Source organism: Salmo salar, chromosome ssa16 (assembly GCF_905237065.1).
Source record: "Salmo salar chromosome ssa16, Ssal_v3.1, whole genome shotgun sequence".
Taxonomy (NCBI): Eukaryota; Metazoa; Chordata; class Actinopteri; order Salmoniformes; family Salmonidae; genus Salmo; species Salmo salar.
In genome coordinates, this window is record NC_059457.1 from 70,634,017 (window position 1) to 70,651,565 (window position 17,549).

Here is a 17,549-nt window from a genome sequence, read left to right on the forward strand (position 1 = left end):
TAGGTCAGTTAGGATCAACACTTTATTTTAAGAATCTGAAATGTCAGAATAATAATTGAGAGAATGATTTATTTCAGCTTTTATTTCTTTCATCACATTCCCAGTGGGTCAGAAGTTAACATACACTCAATTAGTATTTAGTAGCATTGCCTTTAAATTGTTTAACTTGGGTCAAACGTTTCGGGTAGCCTTCCACAAGCTTCCCACAATAAGTTGGGTGAATGTTGGCCCATTCCTCCTGACAGAGCTGGTGTAACTGAGTCAGGTTTGTAGGCCTCCTTGCTCGCACACGTTTTTTTCAGTTCTGCCCACACATTTTCTATAGGATTGAGGTCAGGGCTTTGGGATGGCCACTCCAATACCTTGACTTTGTTGTCCTTAAGCCATTTTGCCACAACTTTGGAAGTATGCTTGGGGTCATTGTCCATTTGGAAGACCCATTTGCGACCAAGCTTTAACTTCCTGACTGATGTCTTGAGATGTTGCTTCAATAAATCCACATAATTTCCCTCCATCATAATGCCATCTATTTTGTGAAGTGCACCAGTCCCTCCTGCAGCAAAGCACCCCCACAACATGATGCTGCCACCCCCGTGCGTGCTTCACGGTTGGGATGGTGTTCTTCGGCTTGCAAGCTTCAGCCTTTTTCCTCCAAACACAACGATGGTCATTATGGCCAAACAGTTCAATTTTTGTTTCATCAGACTAGAGGACATTTCTCCAAAAAGTACGATCTTTGTCCCCATGTGCAGTTGCAAACCATAGTCTGTCTTTTTTATGGCGGTTTTGGAGCAGTGGCTTCTTCCTTGCTGTCGATATAGGACTCGTTTTACTGTGGATATTGATACTTTTGTACCTGTTTCCTCCAGCATCTTCACAAGGTCCTTTGTTGTTGTTCTGGGATTGATTTGCACTTTTCGCACGAAAGTACATTCATCTCTAGGAGACAGAACACGTCTCCTTCCTGAGCGGTATGATGGCTGCGTAGTCCCATGGTGTTTATACTTGCATACTATTGTTTGTACAGATGAACGTGGTACCTTCAGGCATTTGGAAATTGCTCCCAAGGATGAATCAGACTTCTGGAGGTCTACAATTTTCTTTCTGAGGTCTTGGCTGATTTCTTTTGATTTTCCCATGATGTCAAGCAAAGAGGCACTGAGTTTGAAGCTAGGCCTTGGAATACATCAACAGGTACACCTACAATTGACTCAAATGATGTCAATTAGTCTATCAGAAGCTTCTAAAGCCATGACATCATTTTCTGGAAATTTCCAAGCTGTTTAATGGCACAGTCAACTTAGTGTATGTAAACTTCTGACCCACTGGAATTATGATACAGTGAATTATAAGTGAAATAATCTGTCTGTAAACAATTGTTGGAAAAATTACTGGTGTCATGCACAAAGTAGATGTCCTAACCGACTTGCCCAAACTATAGTTTGTTATCAAGAAATTTGTGGAGTGATTGAAAAATGAGTTTTAAATGACTGCAACCTAAGTGAATGTAAACTTCCGACTTCAACTGTACATAAAATAAATCAAAATACTAGAGAGCATAACATAGCTACAGAGGATCAACAGCATCTAAAAAATAGCTGGGGATTACATTTTATCACAAGCACTTACAGCTGGGAAGGCTGAAATTTGGGCTGCACGCACGCCAAATAAAGAACAGCTTGTTGCGTTGTGGCCATAAATATAATCCTTTGAAGGATTTTGGAACCTCTAATCCTGGCACTTGACTGTTAAACTCATGAGTACACAAGCTATGGCTGCCAGACCTGACTTGAATGGGAACTGCCATCTATGGATTTGATTTTTATGATTGGTTGCGGCTGTCAGTTTGCCTTTTGCAAATTTCAAAATACAAACACGAGAAAAATGCAAGCCTACCATTTCCAAATCAAATGCCTACTGCTGAAAAGAGAAGACTAATCTAAAGCTAACAAAATTTTCAACAACTTTTAAGCGATTCTGAGCAAACAGCCCTGTATGTAGCTTAACTGATATATTGGTACGAGCACATTGGCCATCACAGATGAGTAGCCAATGCTTAATCTTCATCATTGGACGAGTCAGTGTCACTGGAAAGTTGATTTTGTAGCCTACTGTAGCCTATACTATATATATATATATATATACTGCTCAAAAAAATAAAGGGAACACTTAAACAACACATCCTAGATCTGAAAGAAAAAAATAATCTTATTAAATTCTTTTTTCTTTACAAATTGAATGTGCTGACAACAAAATCACACAAAAATAATCAATGGAAATCCAATTTATCAACCCATGGAGGTCTGGATTTGGAGTCACACTCAAAATGAAAGTGGAAAACCACACTACAGGCTGATCCAACTTTGATGTAATGTCCTTAAAACAAGTCAAAATGAGGCTCAGTAGTGTGTGTGTGGCCTCCACGTGCCTGTATGACCTCCCTACAACGCCTGGGCATGCTCCTGATGAGGTGACGGATGGTCTCCTGAGGGATCTCCTCCCAGACCTGGAATAAAGCATCCGCCAACTCCTGGACAGTCTGTGGTGCAACGTGGCGTTGGTGGATGGAGCGAGACATGATGTCCCAGATGTGCTCAATTGGATTCAGGTCTGGGGAACGTGCGGGCCAGTCCATAGCATCAATGCCTTCCTCTTGCAGGAACTGCTGACACACTCCAGCCACATGAGGTCTAGCATTGTCTTGCATTAGGAGGAACCCAGGGCCAACCGCACCAGCATATGGTCTCACAAGGGGTCTGAGGATCTCATCTCGGTACCTAATGGCAGTCAGGCTACCTCTGGCGAGCACATGGAGGGCTGTGCGGCCCCCCAAAGAAATGCCACCCCACACCATGACTGACCCACCGCCAAACCGGTCATGCTGGAGGATGTTGCAGGCAGCAGAACGTTCTCCACGGCGTCTCCAGACTCTGTCACGTCTGTCATGTGCTCAGTGTGAACCTGCTTTCATCCGTGAAGAGCACAGGGTGCCTGTGGCGAATTTGCCAATCTTGGTGTTCCCTGGCAAATGCCAAACGTCCTGCACGGTGTTGGGCTGTAAGCACAACCCCCACCTGTGGACGTCGGGCCCTCATGGAGTCTGTTTCTGACCGTTTGAGCAGACACATGCACATTTGTGGCCTGCTGGAGGTCATTTTGCAGGGCTCTGGCAGTGCTTCTCCTGCTCCTCCTTGCACAAAGGCGGAGGTAGCGGTCCTGCTGCTGGGTTGTTGCCCTCCTACGGCCTCCTCCACATCTCCTGATGTACTGGCCTGTCTCCTGGTAGCGCCTCCATGCTCTGGACACTACGCTGACAGACACAGCAAACCTTCTTGCCACAACTCGCATTGATGTGCCATCCTGGATGAGCTGCACTACCTGAGCCACTTGTGTGGGTTGTAGACTCCGTCTCATGCTACCACTAGAGTGAAAGCACCGCCAGCATTCAAAAGTGACCAAAACATCAGCCAGGAAGCATAGGAACTGAGAAGTGGTCTGTGGTCCCCACCTGCAGAATCACTCCTTTATTGGGGGTGTCTTGCTAATTGCCTATAATTTCCACCTGTTGTCTATTCCATTTGCACAACAGCATGTGAAATGTTTTGTCAATCAGTGTTGCTTTCTAAGTGGACAGTTTGATTTCACAGAAGTGTGATTGACTTGGAGTTACATTGTGTTGTTTAAGTGTTCCCTGTATTTTTTTGAGCAGTGTATATATATATATGTGTGTGTGTGTGTGTGTGTGTGTGTGTGTGTGTGTGTGTGTGTGTGTGTGTGTGTGTGTGTGTGTGTGTGTGTGTGTGTGTGTGTGTGTGTGTGTGTGTGTGTGTGTGTGTGTGTGTGTGTGTGTGTGTGTGTGTGTGTGTGTGTGTGTGTGTGTGTGTGTGTGTGTGTGTGTGTGTGTGTGTGTGTGCCTTCCCTGTGGCTCAGTTGGTAGAGCATGGTGTTTGCAACGCCAGGGTTGTGGGTTTGATTCCCACGGGGGGCCAGTACAAAAAAAAGAAATGTATGAAATGTATGCATTCACTACTGTAAGTCGCTCTGGATAAGAGCGTCTGCTAAATGACTAAAATGTAAAATATACACTATACAGTACCTTTGGAAAGTATTCAGACCCCTTATTCTAAAATGGATTAAACAAAAAAAATCCTCAGAAATCTACACACAATACCCTATAATGACAAAGCAAAAAAAGGGTTTTAGAAATTTTAGCAAATGTATTAAATATAAAAAAGAGATACCTTTACATAAGCATTCAAATCCTTTTCTATGAGACTCAAAATTGAGCTCAGGTGAATCCTCTTTCCATTGATCATCCTTGAGATGTTGCTACAACTTGATTGGAGTGCATCTGTGGTAAAAACAATTGATTGGACATTGTTTGGAAAGGCACACACCTGTCTATATAAGGTCCAACAGTTGACAGTGCATGTCAGAGCAAAAACCAAGCCATGAGGTCTATGAAATTGTTCGTAGAGCTCCAAGACAGCATTGTGTCCAGGAACAGATCTGGGGAAGGGTACCAAAAAAATGTCAGCATTGATGGTCCCCAAGAACACAGTGGCCTCCATCATTCTTAAATGGAAGAAGTTTGGAACCACCAAGACTCTTCCTAGAGCTGGCCTCCAAACTGAGCAATCGGGGGAGAAGGGCCTTGGTCAGGTTGACCAAGAACCCGATGGTCACTCTGACAGAGCTTTAGAGTTCCTCTGTGGAGATGATATAACCTTCCATATGGACAACCATCTCTGCAGCACTCCACCAATTAGGCCTTTACGGTAGAGTGGCCAGATGGAAGCCACTCCTCAGTAAAAGGCTCATGACAGCTCGCTTGGAGTTTGCCAAAAGGCACCTAAAGACTCTCATACCATGAGAAACACGATTCTCTGGTCTGATGAAACCAAGATTGAACTCTTTGGCCTGAATGACAAGCTTTCCATATGGGGGAAACCTGGCAACATCCCTACGTTGAAGCATGGTGGTGGGGATGTTTTTCAGCAGCAGGGACTGGGAGACTAGTCAGGATCGAGGCAAAGATGAACAGAGCAAAGTACAGAGAGAGCCTTAATGCTCCAGAGTGCTCAGGACCTCAGACTGGGACAAAGTTTCACCTTCCAACAGGACAATGACCATAAGCCCACAACCAAGACAACGCAGGAGTGGCTTCGGGACAAGTCTCTGAATGTCCTTGAGTGGCCCAGCCAGAGCCCAGAATTGAACCCAATCTAACATCTCTGGAGAGACCTGGAAATAGCTGGGTAGCAACGCTCCCCATCCAACCTGACAGAGCTCGAGAGGATCTGCAGAGAAGAATGGGAGAAACTCCCCAAATACAGGTGTGCCAAGCTTGTAGCATCATACCCAAGAAGACTTGAGGCTGTTATCACTGCCAAAGGTGCTTCAACAAAGTACTGAGTAAAGGGTCTGAATACTTATGTAAATGTGATATTTCTGTTTTTTATTTTTAATAAATTAGCATTAATTTGTTTTTAGAATAAGGCTGTAACCTTACAAAATGTGGAAAAAGTCAAGGTGTCTGAATACTTTCCGAAGGCCCTGTATATCAGGGTCTCCATTAGGAAAATCTGGCGCTGGACAAGTGACTGGGAAGATTTGAACTTATTGGACATTTGATATATTTATTGGTCAATCACTTGCATTGGGTGCATAACTGATTAAGGCGTCCACCCACTCAGCCAGCACCATCAATAAACAAGGGATATTGGTCAAATGAGCTACATTTACATGTCCCTAAAAACAGCCTATAACATATTACAAAAACACTATTCCTTGTGTTTCGATGTGTAGCATATGCAAAACTTTATAGCCTATTGTTTTATTGGTTTTTACTTTCCTAAATACAATAATTGTCCACAGATTTGAGGACTAATGCATCAGGGCATTGAATGCATAGGCCTATTGGCTTAGGTGTCCAAGGTTTGATATTAATATTACACAAACAAATATAAAGGAAGAGAATCTTTGGCCAGAGAGAAAGAGAGAGAGAGAGAGAGAGAGAGAGAGAGAGAGAGAGAGAGAGAGAGAGAGAGATGCAATTCTTTATATTTGTCAGATAGGCTACTGCATCTGCTATACAGATACAGGCATATAGAAGAAGGCTAATTCGTTCTGTTTTATTATAAAGATCAGCATTATATTGTTTGATTATAAGAGTAATTTTGGTAGGCCTAAAATATTCTTCATAACCTCATGTTCAACTGTCGGAGTCAGTTGGAGAGCCGGAGGGCACTGCCTTCATATCTTAGGCCTGCAGTATATTAAGCTAATAGCCACACCACACCAAACCTTCACAAAAGTTTTAACTTTATTAGGGTAATATCAAAAGTACAGTAAGTCGGGCCATCGTTTATAGGGATAATACGAGCAGGATATTATATCGCGGCAAGCACATCATACAGTTCAAACTTCATTTGGCCAACGAAAATGGCTCAACGGAATTAACCAAAAACCTTATGAACTGGTTTAAACCACAAAAGTTGTTGAACAGGCTATATTGCAGCATTTACAAAGAAAACCTAGTGCCTACCGTAACCAACAAATGAAAGCAATAGACCAATGAAATGTATTTAAAAAAAGGCTTATTTATAGCCTATCATAAACTAAATATGGAGCACACATTTAAAAAGACAGATCGAACTTCATTTAGCCAATGAAAATGTCTCAATAAAATAAAACAAAACACGTTTTGCATATTTAAAGAACTGGTACAGATGAATAGATAGGCCTACAATAATGACAATGATGTAGAATAATAATAATGATAAACAAATAACTATAAATATGAAAAAATAAGTAAAGTTCCAAAATTGCATCCTACCTGCATAGTGAGGTGTGTGAGAAAAAAAGTATTCTGCTAATATCGTCTATCATGTAAATTACATAAAATGTGTTTATAAAAGGCTGATAAAACAAATTCCTTATGTGTGGAAATCCTAAAAAAGTGTCTGCTCAACTGAATGCCACTACACAAATACGATTATAGATAACAAACCTCATCGGACATTTGATTTTGTCAATATACACCAGACGCGATCACGACATGCAAGGTAAAATATCAAAACCAACTGTGAACCAACTATATTCAATTGGGGCCATGTCAAAACCTTTAGCTATTGCTAGCTAATTGCTATTGCTAGCTAATTTGTCATGGGAGATGAACATTGGGTTGTTATTTTACCTGACAAGTATATGGTCTTCTAATTAGCTGGTTCTTTGAAGAATTTTGACCCGGAGACATAAAGAATCTTGTGTTTCTCTACTCCAACGATTAATCCATAGATAAAAAGGGAAAGGTAGTTAGTTAGTTAGTTATCTATTCAAGCACCCACGTGGGTTTGTATCTACCTAATATCCAATGAGGAACGGACTTGCAGCACGCAGAGCATCTCAAATATAAATATATATATATATATATATATATATATTGTTGAAGTCGGAAGTTTACATACACTTAGGTTGGAGTCATTAAAACTCGTTTTTCAACCACTCCACAAATTTCTTGTTAACAAACTATAGTTATGGCAAGTCAGTTAGGACATCTACTTTGTGCATGAAACAAGTAATTTTTCCCAAAATTGTTAACAGACAGATTATTTCAGTTATAATTCACTATATCACAATTCCAGTGGGTCAGAAGTTTACATACACTAAGTGCCTTTAAACAGCTTGGAAAATTCCAGAAAATTATGTTATGGCTTTAGAAGCTTCTGATAGGCTAATTGACATCATGTGAGTCAATTGGAGGTGTACCTGTGGATTCAAGGCCTACCTTCAAACTCAGTGCCTCTTTGCTTGACATCATGGGGAAATCAAAAGAAATCAGCCAAGACCTAAGAAAAAAAATGGTAGACCTCCACAAGTCTGGTTCATCCTTGGGAGCAATTTCCAAACGCCTGAAGGTACCACGTTCATCTGTACAAACAATAGTACGCAAGTATAAACATCACGGGACCACGCAGCCATCATACCGCTCAGGAAGGAGACGCGTTCTGTCTCCTAGAGATGAACGCACATTGGTGCGAAAAGTGCAAATCAATCCCAGAACAACAGCAAAGGACCTTGTGAAGATGCTGGAGGAAACAGGTACAAAAGTATCTATATCCACAGTAAAACGAGTCCTATATCGACATAACCTGAAATGCCGCTCAGCAAGGAAGAAGCCACTGCTCCAAAACCGCCATAAAAAAAGACAGACTACGGTTTGCAACTGCACATGGGGACAAAGATCATACTTTTTGGAGAAATGTTCTCTGGTCTGATTAAACAAAAATTGAACTGTTTGGCCATAATGGCCATCGTTATTTTTAGAAGAAAAAGGGGGACGCTTGCAAGCCGAAGAACACCATCCCAACCGTGAAGCACAGGGGTGGCAGCATCATGTTGTGGGGGTGCTTTGCTGCAGGAGGGACTGGTGCACTTCACAAAATAAATGGCATCATGAGGAAGGACAATTATGTGGATATATTGAAGCAACATCTCAAGACATCAGTCAGGAAGTTAAAGCTTGGTCGCAAATGGGTCTTCCAAATGGATAATGACCCCAAGCATACTTCCAAAGTTGTGGCAAAATGGCTTCAGGACAACAAAGTCAAGGTATTGGAGTGGCCATCACAAAGCCCTGACTTCAATCCCATAGAAAATTTGTGGGCAGAACTGAAAAGGCATGTGCGAGCAAGGAGGCCTACAAAGCTGACTCAGTTACACCAGCTCTGTCAGGAGGAATGGGCCAAAATCACCAAAAATCACCCCAACTTCAACTGTATATATAGGACAAAACACACATCACGACAAGAGAGACAACACAACACTACATAGAGACCTAAGACAACAACACAGCATGGTAGCAACACAACATGACAACAACATGGTAGAAACACAACATGGCAGCAGAACATCATGGTAGCAGCACACAACATGGTACAAACATTATTGGGCACAGACAACAACTCAAAGGGCAAGAAGGTAGAGATAACAATACATCACGCAAAGCAGCCACAACTGTCAGTAAGAGTATCCATGATTGAGTGTTTGAATGAAGAAATGTAGATACAACTGTCCAGTTTGAGAGTTTGTTGCAGCTCGTTCCAGTTGCTAGCTGCAGCGAACTGAAAAAAACAAGCGACCCAGGGATGTGTGTGCTTTGGGGACCTTTAACAGAATGTGACTGGCAGAACAGGTGTTGTATGTGGAGAATGAGGGCTGCAGTAGATATCTCAGATAGGGGGGAGTGAGGCCTAAGAGGGTTTTATAAATAAGCATCAACCAGTGGGTCTTGCGACGGGTTAACAGAGATGACCAGTTTACAGAGGAGAATAGAGTGCAGTGATGTGTCCTGTAAGGAGCATTGGTGGTAATCTCATGGCCAAATGGTGAAGAACATCAAGCCGCTCGAGAGCACCCTTACGTCTCCGTAATCTAGCATGGGTAGGATGGTCATCTGAATCAGGGTTAGTTTTCATAATGACTTTTAGCATGCTCGCGTACCGGCTTCAGCACCTTGGCTTTAAAATGGCCAAGGGGAAACTGTATGAAGCTATACTCATTAAGAGAACTTGAAAGACTTGAAAGACTAAGGTTCCATTCCATTGTTTAGTTTTCCTGAGGATATACTATTGTGCTACTACTGTGTGTAGAGTGACAGAGACATTCAGTCCCTTTTCTGTAAAGTTTAATTTGAATGTAGGGTTTTAGCCGACTGAGCTTAAGCCTAGGCGTTGATAGGTTACTCACTTGGTTCAGCTTTGGCAGGAGACGTGTGGTTGAGTCCCTCCAGAGAGTCACTGCTGTCCTCCTCTAGGATGTAGTCAAAGTTGAGGATGAACATCATGACCATGCCCTCCTCGTTCTTCACTGGGATGATGTGGGTGTTACACAGGAAGTCAGAGCCTGTGGGACAGGAAACAGGAAAAAGAGACACAGGTTTCAAACTAGAGTTGATGCTCATTGACATTTAGGTATCTTTGTCCAAATAGGATGGTTTGGATAAAGGAAGGTGGGGGAAAAAAGAGAACAGATGGGAAAAGTCAAGAGAGAAATGCTTCTGCTGTATGATCTTCTCAAATATTTCTTTACATCTTTTAAAAAATGTCCTCATTTGGGAAACATTGTGTTTTTCCAAACTAAAGGTATTTAGTAAGAGGCCCTATATGAATTCAATCCATTATTATCAGCAGTATGCTGAGGCTGGTAAAACATTCTTACTGTTAACATTGTACTATCCTAAGAGATTCTCATTGTCAAATGCATTCAGTCTTCCGCCCTAATTCTTAGTCCCTTCCTGTGGCTAAGCGATAACTAAAACCCCCAAAATGGATTGCGTTAATACCAATTATGGTTCACTGCAATCAGCCTAATCCCTGTCTCATTAATGACATTCAAGTCATCGACGGGACTCAAATAAACGAGACGACGTCACCCCTTAAAGTGTAATTAACATGTGTTAATGTTCCACATTCATCACAAGGCCGGTGGGCAGTATATGGCCGGCGCATCCCGTATGAAAAAGGAAAACGATGCACTTCAAACACTCGGGGTTATATCGAGATTGAAATAACAGACAACAACACTAAAATAGTCCCACAGGTGTATTTCAAGCACACTGAAAACCCTGAATGTGCATTACAAATGATAAGCCATGTAGGACTTGTACGCTTGCATTGGTCACTGTGTCAAAATGAATGAGGGACACTGAGAGATGAGAGCGAAGACAAATAGATGATGTTTAACGTACCCTCTGCCTACAATGGAGGTGAATCGCTGTCATTACTGTGATGGCCTCTGTCACAGGCTTATGTTTTATATATAGATCACATGGCATCTCTTCTCTTAAAGCGCTTCTCTCTCAAGCACATGCAGATCAAAGTCCTGCTGTCACCGCCAGCCTATTAATAGCTCAGCATGGTCCCACGAGACAACCAGCCCTGCCAGTTTTACACCATGAAAAACACACATTACCACCAGGAAACACACACATTTACATTTCAGCAGACACTCAGAGCGACTTACAGTAGTGAGTGCATACGTTTTAATACTTTTTAAGTACTGGTCCCCCATGGGAATCGAACCCACAACCCTGGTGCTGCAAGCGCCATGCTCTACCAACTGAGCTACAAAACAAACACAAACACACACACAACACCAACAAACACACACTTACAACACACACACACAAACAAGCAAGCGCACACATACACGTACACACTACCATGAAACACCCACACACACACACACATCGCCACCAGTCCCTGTGCCCTCCTGTCTGTATCACCAAACAACACCAACAACACCAGCGACCAACCAACCATCCATTTGTTCTCCCCTCACTGGGGCTTCATGATTCTATTTGGGGCCCCAGAATTCTCCAGGCCCTAATAATATATCAGTGCCAGCAATATTGGACAGAGCCATAAATTAAAGGGGAAACACATGCAGGGCTGCACTATATCCACATTAGAATAAATCACTGGAGCAGGGAGACAGAAAGCAAGAGAAGCATTTTGCAATTTAAGCTTAAGGGAAGGATTTACTATACAGCCTTTGTGTTATATCGGCGGGTAGCGTTTGTACAGTATAAATTAATCCAGATGGCCAAATCCTGGGGTGTGGGGTGTGTATGGAGACTGGGGTGTGTATGGAGGCTGGTAGGGGATAGAGACTAGGGTGTGTGTGGAGGCTGGGGTGTGTGTGGAGGCCGGGGTGTTATGGAGGCTGGGGTGTGTGTGGAGGATGGGGTGTTATGGAGGCTGGGGTGTGTGTGGAGCCTGGGGTATGTGTGGAGACTGGGGGGTGTGTGGAGGCTGGGATGTGTGTGGAGACTGGGGTGGGTGTGGAGGCTTGGGTGTTATGGAGGATGGGGTGTTATGGAGGCTGGGGTGTGTGTGGAGCCTGGGGTGTGTGTGGAGGCTGGGATGTGTGTGGAGGCTGGGATGTGTGTGGAGACTGGGGTGGGTGTGGAGGCTGGGGTGTGTATGGAGTATGGGGTGTGTGTGGAGGCTGGGGTGTGTATGGAGGATGGGGTGTGTGTGGAGGCTGGGGTGTGTGTGGAGGCTGGGATGTGTGTGGAGACTGGGGTGGGTGTGGAGGCTGGGGTGTTATGGAGGATGGGGTGTTATGGAGGCTGGGGTGTGTGTGGAGGCTGGGATGTGTGTGGAGGCTGGGATGTGTGTGGAGCCTGGGGTGGGTGTGGAGGCTGGGGTGTGTATGGAGTATGGGGTGTGTGTGGAGGCTGGGATGTGTGTGGAGGCTGGGATGTGTGTGGAGGCTGGGATGTGTGTGGAGACTGGGGTGGGTGTGGAGGCTGGGGTGTGTATGGAATATGGGGTGTGTGTGGAGGCTGGGGAGTGTATGGAGGATGGGGTGTGTGTGGAGGCTGGGGTGTGTGTGGAGGCTGGGGTGTATATGGAAGATGGGGTGTGTGTGGAGGCTGGGGTGTGTGTGGAGGCTGGGGTGTTATGGAGGCTGGGATGTATGTGGAGGCTGGGGTGTGTGTGGAGGCTGGGATGTATGTGGAGGCTGGGGTGTGTGTGTTGTGAGGGTGGAGGGATGGTGGAGTTGTGTGTGATGATAATGATGGTGCTTTATAAACATTACATCGTGTAATCTGGACTGACCTTGGTGACACTAGATTTGCATGTCTGCCTTTGCAGGTGGGAGTGCTTCTGTGTGTGTCTGAGTGTGGTTCTGTGTTGTGGCATGTGTGGGTTGAATCAATCTCTCTCAAATTCAAATTATTCAAATGAGAGTTATTATCACGAAGGAGTCATGAATGGAGCAATCCCACATGTAGCACTGCAGAAATCCCATATCAATCACGGGGTACAAATCTATTTATCTATCTATCTATCTATCTATCTATCTATCTATCTATCTATCTATCTATCTATCTATCTATCTATCTATCTATCTATCTATCTATCTATCTATCTATCTATCTGTCTGTCTGTCTGTCTGTCTGTCTGTCTGTCTGTCTGTCTGTCTGTCTGTCTGTCTGTCTGTCTGTCTGTCTGTCTGTCTGTCTGTCTGTCTGTCTGTCTGTCTGTCTGTCTGTCTGTCTGTCTGTCTGTCTGTCTGTCTGTCTCTGTCTCTGTCTCTGTCTCTGTCTCTGTCTCTCTCTGTCTCTCTTCCTTTCCCAGCCCTATCTTCATCTACCTCCCTCTCTCCCTCTCACTCTCTCTGTGATGTGAGAAATGAGATGACTACCTACCCAGCCTCTCTTCAGCAGGACACCTGATGTATTATAAACAGACTGATCAAAAGATCCCCGCAGGTGCTGATGCTAATTTCTGCCTGTCCGCCTGCATATTCAGTCTCAACAGCAGATCTGACACACACACACACACACACACACACACACACACACACACACACACACACACACACACACACACACACACACACACACACAGCCTACCAGTGGCATTAATTAGGCGGATGTTCCCTGTCCAGCTAAACGTAATAGGCCATGATGAAGCTGATTTACATGGTGCTATGTAATGGGAGAACACACCTGTAAATACAATACATCACTGAGGAAGACCTGGGCCTGTATTCATGAAGCGTCTCAGAGTAGGAGTGCTGATCTACGATCAGGTCCTCTCTGTCTGTCCAATCTTGTTGTGAAAATGGGTGCTGGTCTTTACAGTGTTGTATCTAGTGGGTATTTCTCTGTACAGCAACATAAAACCGCGGTATTGGAAACTTACTATAGTAGAATTTAGTCGATCTTGTTTACTTAAAAAAGAACATCAACATATTTTTGGGGATTCAAGCAATAATTTAGCATTTGAATGACTTCACGTTCTTCCTCCCCCTACAATCTCTCTCCTCTACTGAGTCAGAGAAGGGGGCTGAAAGCCTAATAGACGTCCTTTGTTATTTCCTCTCCAAGGTTAGTGATGGCCAAACGCACCGGAACAAGCTGACTTACAGTTAGTGATGGCCAAACGCACCGGAACAAGCTGACTTACAGTTAGTGATGGCCAAACGCACCGGAACAAGCTGACTTACAGTTAGTGATGGCCAAACGCACCGGAACACGCCGACTTACAGTTAGTGATGGCCAAACGCACCGGAACAAGCTGACTTACAGTTAGTGATGGCCAAACGCACCGGAACAAGCTGACTTACAGTTAGTGATGGACAAACGCACCGGAACAAGCTGACTTACAGTTAGTGATGGACAAACGCACCGGAACAAGCTGACTTACAGTTAGTGATGGCCAAACGCACCGGAACACGCCGACTTACAGTTAGTGATGGCCAAACGCACCGGAACAAGCTGACTTACAGTTAGTGATGGCCAAACGCACCGGAACACGCCGACTTACAGTTAGTGATGGCCAAACGCACCGGAACACGCCGACTTACAGTTAGTGATGGACAAACGCACCGGAATAAGCTGACTTACAGTTAGTGATGGCCAAACGCACCGGAACACGCCGACTTACAGTTAGTGATGGCCAAACGCACCGGAACACGCTGACTTACAGTTAGTGATGGACAAACGCACCGGAATAAGCTGACTTACAGTTAGTGATGGACAAACGCACCGGAACAAGCTGACTTACAGTTAGTGATGGCCAAACACACCGGAACACGCCGACTTACAGTTAGTGATGGACAAACGCACCGGAACAAGCTGACTTACAGTTAGTGATGGCCAAACGCACCGGAACACGCTGACTTACAGTTAGTGATGGACAAACGCACCGGAACAAGCTGACTTACAGTTAGTGATGGACAAACGCACCGGAACAAGCTGACTTACAGTTAGTGATGGCCAAACGCACCGGAACACGCTGACTTAAAGTTAGTGATGGCCAAACGCACCGGAACAAGCTGACTTACAGTTAGTGATGGCCAAACGCACCGGAACACGCCGACTTACAGTTAGTGATGGACAAACGCACCGGAACAAGCTGACTTACATTTAGTGATGGCCAAACGCACCGGAACACGCCGACTTACAGTTAGTGATGGCCAAACGCACCGGAACAAGCTGACTTACAGTTAGTGATGGCCAAACACACCGGAACAAGCTGACTTACAGTTAGTGATGGCCAAACACACCGGAACACGCTGACTTACAGTTAGTGATGCACATTCAAGACCCACATTGGCTACCTGACACTGGTGATAAAAGCATAGCACTCTGGCATACTAACAAATGAGCATAACTGATCTAATCAAATGTACAGTACCATCTCGAATTACTACTGCATTATTAAATCTGACCTGTGAATAGTTCCATATGACTTATTACTGGCCATAGCTTATTAGGACTAGCCATAGCTTATTTAGAGAGGGAATTCCCATTAAGCTGAACTGTTTATGTGTTGCCACAGTCACGACTTCCACCGAAGGTGGTTCCTCTCCTTGTTCGGGCGGTGCTCGGCGGTCGGCGTCGCTGGCCTACTAGCCATCACCGATCCATTTTTCTTTTTCCATTTGTTTTGTCTTTGGTTCATGCACACCTGGTTTTCATTTGCTTTAATTCCTGTGTGTGTATTTACCCCTGTTTCCCCGCTTAGGTTTGTGCGGGATTATCTTCATGTTGCTTGTGGAGGCTTTCCTCAGTTTATTCACGTGTGTTTATAATAGTAAGGAGCGTTGGTTTATTCTCCTTCCGTGAGTAACTGTGAGTTCTCAATGTCTTGGCCGTTTTTTTGGTGATTGTGCCTGTACCGTTTTTTTTGGACTTGCCTATTACAGTTTTTCTCCATTGGTTTGGCTCATTTCTTGAAACAGAAATTACATTCTCAAAACTCTAAGATCATTTGGCAAAACAGTCTTACAGTTCAGCACAACACTATAGCTCACTTGCAAAAGCTCATATCTCTCCTAAAACTGTTCACTCATGCATCAAAACTAAATTCCTTTCCCATATAAAGAGTCAGTGCCACGAAAATGGCAAAGATCCTTCTCAATTGCTTTGGCTCATTTCTTGAAACAAACCGGATGTTCTCAACAATCTTGGTGCTTTAACCAAAACTACATTTCCTTCTCATTTAAACAGTCAGTGCCCCCAAAATGCTTCGTCCCTTTGGCATTGTGTAAGCACTGCAAGTCAAAATGTTTAGATGTTTTGTCACTATGGCAGAGGACCATTGAAATATCCCTCATGTCCACCTTTCAGTCTTAGCCCAGTCCTTCATTGACAATGGTTACTGTACTGTTTTTTGTCCAGCTAACAGAATACAATTGTGTATAAAACTGAAAAAAAGAAATTGGATTTTAGGGTAAGAGTAGCCTCCAAGGTTTGACATCACACATTGCACTCATACTGCCAAGGAAATTGTAACCATTATCATTCACACACATAAAGTAACTTCCATACATCAGAGTAAAAAGAAAATGTATACAGCATAATATACTGTAATATAAACACACAAACAAAAAACAATGAAAATGATATGCAGCCTACAGTGCTGTAAATAAAGCTGGAGTTTCACAACTAACAGTTCTTCACTGGTCGCTGTCCTCACCCTCCCTCTCCTGGCCACCATCCTCACCCTCCTGGCCATCCACACGCTGCTGTCTGTCTGGCCACAGATTCTCGTCCACATAACAGCGTATATTCTCCCTTGCGATGCAACGAGGGAAGAAACGGCGTGCATGTCGCAACCATCCCCTACACTGATCTCTTGTAATATCCTCACACGCAGCATCCATTGCATGGAGCAGGGACCTCTGATCTTGAGCCCGATGCTCATACACTCTCCACCTCCAAGCGGAGAAATACTCCTCAATAGGATTGAGGAAAGGAGAGAAAGGTGGTAGGAACACCATGACCATCCTTGGATGAGTAGTGAACCAGGCCCTGATGAGCGGGCCACGGTGGAAATTCACATTGTCCCATACAATGACATATTGTGGTAGGTGAGGCCCTACGAGACCTCTCTCATTTTCAGGGATCAAATCAAAATGAAGGCGGTCCAAGAAGATGAGGAGCTTCTGTGTATTGTATGGGCCAAGACTGGGGATGTGAGTGGCCACACCATTCTCAGATATGGCAGCACACAGTTATATTGCCCCCTCGCTGGCCTGGGACATCCGCCGTGGCCTGGTGGCCAATAATATTACGGCCACGTCTTCGGCCCTTGGCCAGGTTGAAGCCAGCTTCATCCACAAACACGAGGATGTGATGGGTCTCGTTTCCTTCCAATGCCATTATTCTCTACAATAGCGTAAAAAAAGAAAACATCAAATCAGTCATAAAGAAGAGTCATACACTACAGTTACAGACAATTACATAGGAATGTTCAATGTTCTCCATAAGTTCAATATACTACTGGCCACTACTGCAGTGGTTCCAAACCTGGGGTACATGTACCCCTATGCAGAGGTACTACAGGGGGTATTTGACAGAAAGGGGAGGGGGGAAATCATCAATGACTAGACTTACTGAAATGTTACAGTAAAACCCACAGTATTAGATAGATTTACATGGGAGGCACTAATTGCAGCTCTTTGACCCCTTTTCTTATTGTATGTTATATTCTTCAAAATAAGGATTATAATGATAATTGCAT

The 17,549-nt window shown here is 44.0% G+C and overlaps 1 protein-coding gene across 6 annotated transcripts in view; it reads right to left on the bottom strand.

Moving 5' to 3' along the window:
- Window positions 1-17,549, bottom strand: part of LOC106590765 (potassium voltage-gated channel subfamily H member 7) — a 162,550-nt gene that overhangs the window by 118,542 nt on the left and 26,459 nt on the right. For all 6 annotated transcript variants that reach the window (XM_045697659.1, XM_045697656.1, XM_045697657.1 and 3 more), the window contains exon 3: window positions 9,751-9,906. In XM_045697659.1, coding sequence (XP_045553615.1) covers window positions 9,751-9,906 — 156 coding nt within the window. The remainder of the gene's footprint in view (window positions 1-9,750; window positions 9,907-17,549) is intronic.